At 48.5% G+C, this 12,883-nt stretch overlaps 1 protein-coding gene across 7 annotated transcripts in view; it reads left to right on the plus strand.

Annotated features, from left to right (window-relative positions):
• Positions 1-12,883, plus strand: part of GULP1 (GULP PTB domain containing engulfment adaptor 1) — a 498,186-nt gene that overhangs the window by 300,303 nt on the left and 185,000 nt on the right. For all 7 annotated transcript variants that reach the window (XM_063932726.1, XM_063932725.1, XM_063932723.1 and 4 more), the window contains 2 exons: positions 6,013-6,084; positions 12,457-12,555. In XM_063932726.1, the coding sequence (XP_063788796.1) occupies positions 6,013-6,084; positions 12,457-12,555 (171 nt within the window). The remainder of the gene's footprint in view (positions 1-6,012; positions 6,085-12,456; positions 12,556-12,883) is intronic.

Raw genomic sequence — 12,883 nt, forward strand, 5'->3', positions numbered from 1 at the left:
CTCCTGGTGCACATCGTGTCCTGCACTGCTCTCTCCTGGTGCACATCGTGTCCTGCACTGCTCTCTCCTGGTGCACATCGTCTCCTGCGCTGCTCTCTCCTGGTGCACATCGTCTCCTGCGCTGCTCTCTCCTGGTGCACATCGTCTCCTGCGCTGCTCTCTCCTGGTGCACATCGTCTCCTGCGCTGCTCTCTCCTGGTGCACATTATGTCCTGCACTGCTCTCTCCTGGTGCACATTCTGTCCTGCACTGCTCTCTCTTGGTGCACATCGTATCCTGCGCTGCTCTCTCCTGGTGCACATTCTGTCCTGCACTGCTTTCTCTTGGTGCACATCATCTCCTGTGCTGCTCTCTCCTGGTGCACATCGTGTCCTGCACTGCTCTCTCCTGGTGCACATCGTCTCCTGTGCTGCTCTCTCCTGGTGCACATCCTGTCCTGCACTGCTCTCTCCTGGTGCACATCCTGTCCTGCACTGCTCTCTCCTGGTGCACATCGTGTCCTGCACTGCTCTCTCCTGGTGCACATCGTGTCCTGCACTGCTCTCTCCTGGTGCACATCGTGTCCTGCACTGCTCTCTCCTGGTGCACATTGTGTCCTGCACTGCTCTCTCCTGGTGCACATCGTCTCCTGCGCTGCTCTCTCCTGGTGCACATTGTCTCCTGCGCTGCTCTCTCCTGGTGCACATCGTGTCCTGCACTGCTCTCTCCTGGTGCACATCGTGTCCTGCACTGCTCTCTCCTGGTGCACATCGTCTCCTGCGCTGCTCTCTCCTGGTGCACATTGTCTCCTGCGCTGCTCTCTCCTGGTGCACATCGTGTCCTGCACTGCTCTCTCCTGGTGCACATCGTGTCCTGCGCTGCTCTCTCCTGGTGCACATCGTGTCCTGCGCTGCTCTCTCCTGGTGCACATTCTGTCCTGCACTGCTTTCTCTTGGTGCACATCGTCTCCTGTGCTGCTCTCTCCTGGTGCACAGCGTGTCCTGCACTGCTCTCTCCTGGTGCACATCGTCTCCTGTGCTGCTCTCTCCTGGTGCACATTGTGTCCTGCACTGCTCTCTCCTGGTGCACATCGTCTTCTGCGCTGCTCTTTCCTGGTGCACATTGTGTCCTGCACTGTTCTCTCCTGGTGCACATCGTGTCCTGCACTGCTCTGTCCTGGTGCACATCGTGTCCTGCGCTGCTCTGTCCTGGTGCACATCGTGTCCTGCGCTGCTCTCTCCTGGTGCACATTGTGTCCTGCACTGCTCTCTCCTGGTGCACATTGTCTCCTGCGCTGCTCTCTCCTGGTGCACATCGTGTCCTGCGCTGCTCTCTCCTGGTGCACATTGTGTCCTGCACTGCTCTTTCCTGGTGCACATCATGTCCTGCACTGCTCTCTCCTGGTGCACATCGTGTCCTGCGCTGCTCTCTCCTGGTGCACATCGTGTCCTGCGCTGCTCTCTCCTGGTGCACATCGTGTCCTGCACTGCTCTTTCCTGGTGCACATTGTGTCCTGCACTGTTCTCTCCTGGTGCACATCGTGTCCTGCACTGCTCTCTCCTGGTGCACATCCTGTCCTGCGCTGCTCTCTCCTGGTGCACATCGTCTCCTGCGCTGCTCTCTCCTGGTACACATCGTCTCCTGCACTGCTCTTTCCTGGTGCACATCATGTCCTGCACTGCTCTCTCTTGGTGCACATCGTATCCTGCACTGCTCTCTCCTGGTGCACATCGTGTCCTGCGCTGCTCTCTCCTGGTGCACATCGTCTCCTGCGCTGCTCTTTCCTGGTGCACATCGTGTCCTGCACTGCTCTTTCCTGGTGCACATTGTCTCCTGCGCTGCTCTTTCCTGGTGCACATCGTGTCCTGTGCCGCTCTCTCCTGGTGCACATCCTGTCCTGCACTGCTCTCTCCTGGTGCACATCCTGTCCTGCACTGCTCTCTCCTGGTGCACATTGTGTCCTGCGCTGCTCTCTCCTGGTGTACATTATGTCCTGCACTGCTCTCTCCTGGTGCACATTGTGTCCTGCGCTGCTCTCTCCTGGTGCACATTGTCTCCTGCACTGCTCTCTCCTGGTGCACATCGTGTCCTGCGCTGCTCTCTCCTGGTGCACATTGTGTCCTGCACTGCTCTCTCCTGGTGTACATTATGTCCTGCACTGCTCTCTCCTGGTGCACATCGTCTTCTACGCTGCTCTTTCCTGGTGCACATTGTGTCCTGCACTGTTCTCTCCTGGTGCACATTGTGTCCTGCACTGTTCTCTCCTGGTGCACATCGTGTCCTGCACTGCATTCTCCTGGTGCACATCGTGTCCTGCGCTGCTCTCTCCTGGTGCACATTGTCTCCTGCGCTGCTCTCTCCTGGTGCACATCGTGTCCTGCACTGCTCTCTCCTGGTGCACATCGTGTCCTGCACTGCTCTCTCCTGGTGCACATCGTGTCCTGCACTGCTCTCTCCTGGTGCACATCGTCTCCTGCGCTGCTCTCTCCTGGTGCACATTATGTCCTGCACTGCTCTCTCCTGGTGCACATTCTGTCCTGCACTGCTCTCTCCTGGTGCACATCGTGTCCTGCACTGCTCTCTCCTGGTGCACATCGTGTCCTGCACTGCTCTCTCCTGGTGCACATCGTCTCCTGTGCTGCTCTCTCCTGGTGCACATTATGTCCTGCACTGCTCTCTCCTGGTGCACATTCTGTCCTGCACTGCTCTCTCCTGGTGCACATCGTGTCCTGCACTGCTCTCTCCTGGTGCACATCGTGTCCTGCGCTGCTCTCTCCTGGTGCACATTCTGTCCTGTACTGCTCTCTCCTGGTGCACATCGTGTCCTGCGCTGCTCTCTCCTTGTGCACATTGTCTCCTGCGCTGCTCTCTCCTGGTGCACATCGTGTCCTGCACTGCTATCTCCTGGTGCACATCGTGTCCGCGCTGCTCTCTCCTGATGCACATCGTGTCCAGCGCTGCTCTCTCCTGATGCACATTGTCTCCTGCGCTGCTCTCTCCTGGTGCACATCGTGTCCTGCACTGCTCTCTCCTGGTGCACATCGTGTCCTGCGCTGCTCTCTCCTGGTGCACATCGTGTCCTGCACTGCTCTCTCCTTGTGCACTTTGTGTCCTGCACTGCTCTCTCCTGGTGCACATTGTCTCCTGCGCTGCTCTCTCCTGGTGCACATCGTGTCCTGCGCTGCTCTCTCCTGGTGCACATTGTGTCCTGCACTGCTCTTTCCTGGTGCACATTGTGTCCTGCACTGTTCTCTCCTGGTGCACATCGTGTCCTGCACTGCTCTCTCCTGGTGCACATTGTGTCCTGCGCTGCTCTCTCCTGGTGCACATCGTCTCCTGCGCTGCTCTCTCCTGGTGCACATCGTCTCCTGCGCTGCTCTCTCCTGGTGCACATTGTCTCCTGCACTGCTCTCTCCTGGTGCACATCCTGTCCTGCACTGCTCTCTCCTGGTGCACATTGTGTCCTGCACTGCTCTCTCCTGGTGCACATCGTGTCCTGTGCTGCTCTCTCCTGGTGCACATCGTGTCCTGCACTGCTCTCTCCTGGTGCACATCGTGTCCTGTGCTGCTCTCTCCTGGTGCACATCGTGTCCTGTGCTGCTCTCTCCTGGTGCACATTGTGTCCTGCGCTGCTCTCTCCTGGTGCACATCCTGTCCTGCACTGCTCTCTCCTGGTGCACATCGTGTCCTGCACTGCTCTCTCCTGGTGCACATTGTGTCCTGTGCTGCTCTCTCCTGGTGCACATTGTGTCCTGCGCTGCTCTCTCCTGGTGCACATCCTGTCCTGCACTGCTCTCTCCTGGTGCACATCGTGTCCTGCACTGCTCTCTCCTGGTGCACATCGTGTCCTGCACTGCTCTCTCCCCTAACCCTCCCTCGCTGCCTAACCCCTGGCCCTTGGGTGGCTGGGGGGGGGACCCCTTTATTGAAGGGGTTCCCACTCCCCCAGGGTACCCCGGCCAGGGGTGACTAGTTGGGTATTTAATGCCACGGCCGCAGGGCGCTGTATAAAAGTGACCCCCGGCTGTGGCATTATCTGTCCAGCTAGTGGAGCCCTATGCTGGTGTAAAAAATACGGGGGACCCCTACACTTTTTGTCCCCCGTATTTTTTGCACCAGGCGCAGAGCCCGGTGCTGGTTTTAAAAATATGGGGGATCCCCTATCAGTTTTTTCCCCCGGAATTTTAGAACCAGGACCGGCTCGAAGAGCCCGAGGCTGGTTATGCTTAGGAGGGGAGACCCCACGCAATTTTTTTTCTGATTTTTAACATTCCATTTAAAAAAAAATAAAAAAATATTTTTAAAAATATATAAATAATACTTGTGGCTCCTAATAGACAAACCAAGTACCTAATCCCTTCTAATATAAATAGATATGCTATTACCAATAAAAAAAAACACAAAAAAAACATGTTTTTACATTTTTTTATTAGATTCCGCCAGCAAAGTGTGGCGGATTGAAAATGACGAATTTACTGTCTAAAAGCACTGTTGTCGAATTTACAAACTTCAATTGAATATACTTTTGTCGAATTGCCGCATTTGTACCATTGCAGAAATGTCAAATTTGACAAATGTCGAATTTCAAAAAGTCGAATTTGGAAAGTCCGTTTTTTTGACGAAAAGTACTGAATTGCATTGTCGAAAAAAAAATTTTGGCGAAAATGTCCCGTTTTTCGACATTTTCGGGAATTCGACCGCAATTGCATATACCTACAGATAATAAAACTGTAAGGGTAATGGGGGTCATTCCGACCCGATCGCAGCGTGGTTTCGTTCGCACAGCTGAGACCGGGTCACTACTGCACACGCGCGGTGGCCGTAATGCGCACACATGCAACAACGCTGACAGCGGAAAAAGCAGTCGCAGCAGCGATCGCAAGAAGATTGACTGCAGGAAGGCGTTCCGGGGCGTCAACTGACCTTTGGAGACCGTTTTCGGGGGGTGGTAAGAAAAACGCAGGCGTGTCCAGACGAACGGAGGGCGGATGTCTGACGTCAAAGCCGGGACCTGCATCGCTGGATCCGTCGCACAGGGTAAGTATGTCCAGGGCTGGTCTTGTTTTGCAGGAAACTTTTTTAGCATAGCAGAGCTGCACAAGCGATCGCAGCCCTGCTATGCTATAATACACTCCCCATAGGCGGAGATTAGTTGATCGCACCAGCAGCAAAAAGTTGCTTGGTGTGATCAACTCGGAATGAGGGCCAGTGTATGTACATAGCATTGTTATGAGAAATCTACAGTAGAACAGGCCTGGCCAACCTGTGGCTCTCAGCTGTTGTGAAACCGATGATCATAATCGCCGTATCAAATTACCGGCCGCATTCATTGGCCGAAAACGGTCCCATGTTTTATCGCGGCTCCAGAAGCCCGGTTATCGCGGATTATGCTTCAGGTGCTTGAGAAACCCGAAGCATAATCTACAATAAGTGACGCCATCGGTGGGACGAGCGCGCTTATCGGGGCTAATAGGGTAGCCCCCGGCGATACAGTTACTCGCAGCCATTGACGCGGGTAATTGTATACTCTGCTTATATATTACATACAGTATATTCTCTAGATCTCTCTGACCACCACGTATAACAGACCCCTTTTACACAGAAACTACCAATACCCAGACTCCTCTCCCTGGCGCAATGCGTGTCTCATACAGATCAGCGCAGGAGGAGAGACTGCTGTACAGTGATGTAGACCAGTCAGATTGCAGCAAAACGCGTGAACCACGAGATCAGTGACGAATATAGGGGCGGATTTAACAACGAGTGATAGTCGTGTTATAACTCGTAATAAATGGTAAATGGTGCTCCGACCAATCAGCTTCTGTCATTTTTTCAAACACAGCTGATTGGCTGGAGCACCTTTTTAAGTTTAGTAACGAGTGATAAGAAGAATATCACTCGTTAGATCTGCCCCATAGTTATTATACTGTATTATACTGTATGAGTGCACTTAAACTTGAACACACAAAACTTTTGATTTCTTTGTGTCTTCTGTACATTTTAGTTAATGTGAAATATATATCTGTTTGACAGTTCCTCGGGAGCACAGAGGTGGAACAGCCTAAAGGTACAGAAGTTGTGAGAGACGCCGTCAGAAAACTCAAGGTAAAGAGATAGACATTCATTTTATTTTACATTAGTCTTTTACAACTGACACCTGAAATGTCACCGCTAGCTTACCAGATAACGGGCCTGACCCGATCGCTGCTGTGCGTTTTCCCAGAGGTCTGCAATCAGATAGCCGCCGCCCATAGAGAGTGAAAACCCGCCCCGTCAAGTGTGCAAATGTATGTGTACGCCGTGTGAAAATTCTGCAGCGTGGCGGGCCCGCAAGGGGCTCATTTGCGCTCACCCAGCTGTCGGTATATACCGGCAGTTGGGATCCCAGCGTCAGGATCCCAGCCACCGGCATACCATACTACACCCTCCCTGGACAATAGGACAATTGGCAACTGAGTTAAAGGCACGAAAGTTGTAGTAATTATCATGGTGATGCATTTACATATGGAGCCATGTTTATCTTGTCCTTTAATATGATTAACGAAACCAGGGCAGTCGGACTTAATCCCCTGCTGTATTTACTTAATCCCCTGATGTATTGTTCCTCTGTATTGTATTGCAGCTGAGAACAATAGATTAAGGGTTTTAGTTAATAATCCATGGTGTGCCTAGGCGCAGCAGAGAAGGTTAGATAAATGTGGCTCCATCTGTACATAAATTTGCATGTACCGTAATTGTGAATTATTGAAACAAAATGATATTGCCTGTATTCCCATAGACTGTTTTCCTGATGACACCTCACATAGGAAGAGTCTCATAATGAAAGAATCTTTGTGCACAGGCATTATTGTGTAGCTGCAGCACTGGTCTAGCTCAGCAAATGTATTATTCAGTGGTGGTTTATGTCAGCATAGAAACCACCACACCACCACACATGACGCACATTCTTCTGCACAGTGGTAAAGTGTACTTGGGAATTGGTTGCAGAAGTGGAATATGTATACTGGTATAAGCTGTCAGACTGTATGATTACATTGACAGGAATAGCTGCTACTGTAGTTACCAATACTTGTTCCACTTGGAAGATCTTTGAATTGTTATTCCCCTGCAATACCAGCAATACCATTCAGAAAGATTGATGACCTTGAACTTTTGCACACAAAATAACAAATGACTGGGAAGTGGTAGAAAGACTGAGCGCTAACTGGAAAGTGATGCAGAAATGACAGAGCCGACAATTCACATTATGCCAAACGGTAGTGCCCCTTATTCCTGTTATGCCACACAGTAGAGTCCTTTATTCACATTATGCCACAGTAGTGCCCCTTATTTACATTATGCCAAACAGTAATGCCACTTATTCCTCTTATGCCACACAGTAGATTTCTTTATTCACATTGTCTTAGTAGTGCCCCTTATTCACATTATGCCAAACAGTAGTGCCCCTTATTCCTGTTATGCCACACAGAGTTTTTTATTCACATTATGCCACAGTAGTACCCCTTATTCACATTATGCCAAACAGTAGTGACCCTTATGCCACACAGTAGAGTCCTTTATTCACATTATGCCTCAGTAGTGCTCCTTATTCACATTATACCAAACAGTAGTGCCCCTTATTCCTGTTATGCCACACAGTAGAGTCCTTTATTCATGTTATGCCACAGTAGTGCCCCTTCTTCACATTATGCCAAAGAATAGTGCCCCTTATTTCTGTTATGCGCACAGTAGAGTCCTTTATTCACATTATGCCACAGTAGTGTCCCTTATTCACATTATGCCAAACAGTAGTGCCCCTTATTCCTGTTATGCCACACAGCAGAGTTTTTTATTCACATTAAGCCACACTAGTGCCCCTTATTCACATTATGCTACACAGTAGTGCCCCTTTTCACATTATGCCACACAGTAGAGCTCCATGTTATTCCACACAATAGTGCCCCTTATACACATCATGCCACAAGCCAGCCCTTGTATACATGTCACCCTCTGTATCGATGGCATTGCCTATAGAAGCCAATGGGTTTCTTGCTGCAGAATTCCCTTGATACCCATCCCTCATGCAGCTTGGAAAAGTGCAATAGAACTACCAGGCTGTAAACCCAGGAGTCCTCTCAGCACAAAGGACAGCTATATTGTAGGTGGTGGTGATCCTTTCTACTTTCTATTTCTCCTTTCGGATTCTCTGTTTTACTAATTCTCAGTTTCATATGTGGTGTTGGGGCGAGAAGATACTACAAACCAGCGACCAAATAAGGTATGACAAACAGTTGTGGAGCACATACCCTTTGAAGGGTGGGTAGCATGGGCATCTTAAGAGAGGAGTGGGGCCGTGGGCCATCTTAGTCTGGGCCCCTTCCTCTCTAGTCGGCAGCACAGCGGTACTCTAAACACTACGGTCACATGCTCAAAACTCAAGGAAAATGGCCGCCGCAACATTTTACCAGTGATCTGTGCTGCCACCGATGCGGGACTCCTGAGGGGTCAGCATTCAAAAAATGGGTTGAGGGTGTGCAGTGTGGGCCCCCCAGGACCCAGGAACCTGTGTGCACCACATACCTTGCACCCGTTATAGCTATGCCACTGGTAGCTATTATGACTTACCTCTGCGGAAGGAATTTGGGCATCTGTCTCTGCGGATATGCCTTAGTAAGGGGTTGTGAGTCTTTGCAGTTCAGCTTACATTTGTATTGAGGTGGGGGCAAATCTGTCACCCCCTAATGTCACCCCCTAATTTAGTTTAAAATCATATCTGGCTGGAAGCGAGTATTTGGAGCGGCGTTCTTTGTCTCCCAAATTAAGTAAAAGATCAGGCCCATTCTTTTAATAAAAAGTAATGACCTTTAAACCAAAGCAGTCTATGTGTGTGAGGTTCTCTTTAGTTATAAGATAGTTATGTAAGTTGTAGATATTGTTTGTTAATTGCAATAAAGTTATAGACGCGTTATTTAAAAAAGAAAATCAATTATCATCCTGTCGCCAGTCCCCTCCAGTTGCTGGGCTCATTAACATCAGCTACTTGGGGAGTTACGCTACCAGTAACATCATGGTGACACCCGTAAACAAAAAGTATTCCACTCAGTGGTCTGACGATCATATGCTATTGTATAGTTACAGGTAGCGGCGTCACAGACCCACATCAAAGATACTTACTGTAAATCTCTAACCGCTGTCCATAGCTTTGTCAAGATCAGCAGCCATGTGAACCTGCATGAAGTGGGTCTGACACAGCGCTAATAAATATGACCACCTCGTTTGTCTACAGAAATAATCACACTCCCCAGTGTCTCTGCCACTCAATGTTGATTTGCTGAAAATGCCACCACGGAAGTTGGTTCAGAAGTGACACACTTAAAGTAGGAAGTTTCCAATCTCATCTGTGCAATTACAATATAAGTCCCAGGTGCAATTATCTAAATAATAACCTGTAGTACAGATATGTAGCATGGTTTAGCTGAATACACAGTTAAAATGGATCTGATAAGAATCACAGAGACCAATCTTAGCAAATGAAGTTTAATATGAGAAAGATACTCATAATGCTTAAAGTATATATAAAACAATTAATAAGAATGACATATATAGATAGACTTAGGCAAATCATTTTCTTTTATAAACAGAACAGTTTCACAGATGTTCCCACGTTCATCTTACCTATAGGTGCGAATATGCAGTGATTGTAACTTTTCGTGGCATGCTGTAAACCGTTTGCGGGAGTGCACGCACCACACGATCCCATGGATCGCGTGTGCGTGTGCAGAGCCCCGTGAACATCCGCGGACATGCAATTAGAATGTAAGATGTACAGGAACACCTCTATACATGAACCTGTTTGCTTGGAGAAGCAAAAAGATAGAGCAGTTCCCAATGTCAGTTTGGTCCACAAGAATTGCACAGTTTTGCATGTGAAAGATGGTATTATAGGTGTATACCTATGTGGTTGAGGCAGGGGCGGATTGGGATCGAACACCAGCCCGGGAAATTTATGGAAACAGCCCTAATGGGAGCGGAGTCTATTGAGGGGGAGGGGCCTGTCAAGAGGGTGGGGTTACTCCTCGGAGGTCCTGATTCTGAGATAGACACAGTTGGGGCCTCCTTTCCTTTACGTTATGCTAATGTTTACCTGCAACTTTATGCATATGCTGCTACAATGCCCGTCCCTGATGTACATCTGTACGTCTGAATATACAAGGACTGATATGCCCACTTTCACTGTCTACACTGCAGTGATACCTTTAATCATAGCTACCGCATTACATACGTAGCCACCGCATTTACATACATAGCCACCGCATTTACATACGTAGCCACCGCATTACATACATAGCCACCGCATTACATACGTAGCCACTGCATTACATACGTAGCCACCGCATTTACATACGTAGCCACCGCATTACATACATAGCCACCACATTACATACGTAGCCACCGCATTACATCCATAGCCACCGCATTACATACGTAGCCACCGCATTACATACGTAGCCACTGCATTACATACATAGCCACCGCATTACATCCATAGCCACCGCATTACATACGTAGCCACTGCATTACATACATAGCCACCGCATTACATACATAGCCACCGCATTACATACGTAGCCACCGCATTACATACGTAGCCACCGCATTTACATACATAGCCACCGCATTTACATACGTAGCCACCGCATTACATACATAGCCACCGCATTACATACGTAGCCACTGCATTACATACGTAGCCACCGCATTACATACGTAGCCACTGCATTACATACGTAGCCACCGCATTTACATACGTAGCCACCGCATTACATACATAGCCACCACATTACATACGTAGCCACCGCATTACATCCATAGCCACCGCATTACATACGTAGCCACCGCATTACATACGTAGCCACCGCATTACATACATAGCCACCGCATTACATACATAGCCACCGCATTACATACGTAGCCACCGCATTACATACGTAGCCACCGCATTTACATACGTAGCCACCGCATTACATACATAGACACTGCATTACATTTATAGGCCCATCATCATGGACAGACATTGGGCAGCTATAGGGCTGAAGGACTTTGCTGAAGAGATTGTCCCAGGGCTGGCTGTGAGTGCTGTCTGATCAGCTGGCATCCTGAGATCAAGGTACGTCCTGCTCCTGTCCAGTCCTCAAACCATACACTGTGACCGGGGACACCTTAACCCTTACACCATCATGATAATGCAAATAATGTAATTAAAAATAACCTCTCTGCCTGGCCCCCTTCAATGTTCAGTCGCCGCTCTGGCCAGCTCAGTGAGAGTGCGGGAGCTAGGGTGACGGCAGGTGTAGTGATCCGGGCTCTGACCATCGCTATGCTGCTACTCCTGGGCCGGGCTCATTGAAGTGACCTTTGGCCGGAGCCAGGGAGAGGATGCTGCTGGGCTGGTTAACTTTCTCCAGGTCCCCCATTAGTAGAACAGCTTCACCACTTTTCACGGCTAGCGGCAGCTGGAAGTGCCCGCTAACTTAACTTCCGGATTGCGTTCCAATGAACCGCAAGTACTGGAAGCAGTGAGAGCCAGCCCAGCCTGAGTGTGCATCGGCCTGGCTGAGGGGGATAAGGGAATGGCCCATTGGAATCTGTCATGGTATCCTGGTGGGCCACCCCAATGCAAAGTACCCAAGAGTCTGCTTACAAACACAAACATTCCTCAGTTGGGTGGTGACGCTCCCCAGGCCAATCTCATTTTGGTGAGAAGGACCAGCCCGCAAATTGTTATACCCCATAACGTTACCATTACCTGTTTGTTGGATCACTTGCTGGCCATCCGAATGGACCGTGCATAAATCTGCCACATGGCATCTTCTCAGACAAATAATTGTGTAAGAAGGCTTACCTGCACATACTTATTCACAGGTCAACATACTGGTAAAGTTCAAAACCTCAACGTGCTGTATTATACAGGTAATAGACATACAGTGGTCCAAGTTGCCTGATATACCATGATCCATAACATGATCAAGACAAGTATAAAAGTGTTTTATTGCACCCAGTTTTTCGTTCATGGTAGCAACAAAAATAAGTATAGTTATACTGTAATTACAGAAAATGTAATTCCAAAAAAATCGATGACATTAAGTGTAGCTACTGTATGATATATGTTTACAATGTTGCCACAGAAATTGAAGTATTGTTACTATTAGTTCAGCTTGACCATTATACTGTGTATGTCAGTTGTCAGTATACTCTATTAAAGAATTAACGTTCAAAAAAGACCAGCAGGTGGCGCTATAATTCCATGTTGCAAGGATTTGTCACAGACAGATGTCACTCTTTTGTTCTTCTGGAACTGGGGGAAATGTCTGACATATCATTTTGACTAATGATAAAGGTTCTTACTATACATATTTTTAATCCTCATATCTTTTATCCTCTGTATAAAGTGTTTGTTTTATTATATTTATGCCAAGATTTGTATTTCCCTCTTTTCAGTTTGCGAGACATATCAAGAAATCTGAAGGTCAGAAAACTCCAAAGGTTGAACTTCAAATATCTATATACGGCGTAAAGATCCTTGAACCAAAAACAAAGGTATGCCAATCATATAAAGCATTGTATTAGCTGTGAGTCCACAGACAGGGGGTCAGCGGTTTTCATTCTGTAAAAAGCAATTTAATCCCAGATCCTGTATCTCTAGCGGAGGGGAGACTCACTTATAAAATCCATACCACTAATGTGGAAATTCTGATTGGATCTTAATTGGATGAGTGTAGAGGTGACCACATCTGGGATTCCCGCAGCTAGTAGGCTGGTTTATCATGTCCTGTATTGCAGTATGAAAACCTGGCAAGCCCTAAATAAAAGATCTGCACTATTTGCACTAGTTCTGCACTATGCGTCACCAAACTTCTGCTGTATT

Source organism: Pseudophryne corroboree, chromosome 7 (assembly GCF_028390025.1).
Source record: "Pseudophryne corroboree isolate aPseCor3 chromosome 7, aPseCor3.hap2, whole genome shotgun sequence".
NCBI classification, from domain to species: Eukaryota; Metazoa; Chordata; class Amphibia; order Anura; family Myobatrachidae; genus Pseudophryne; species Pseudophryne corroboree.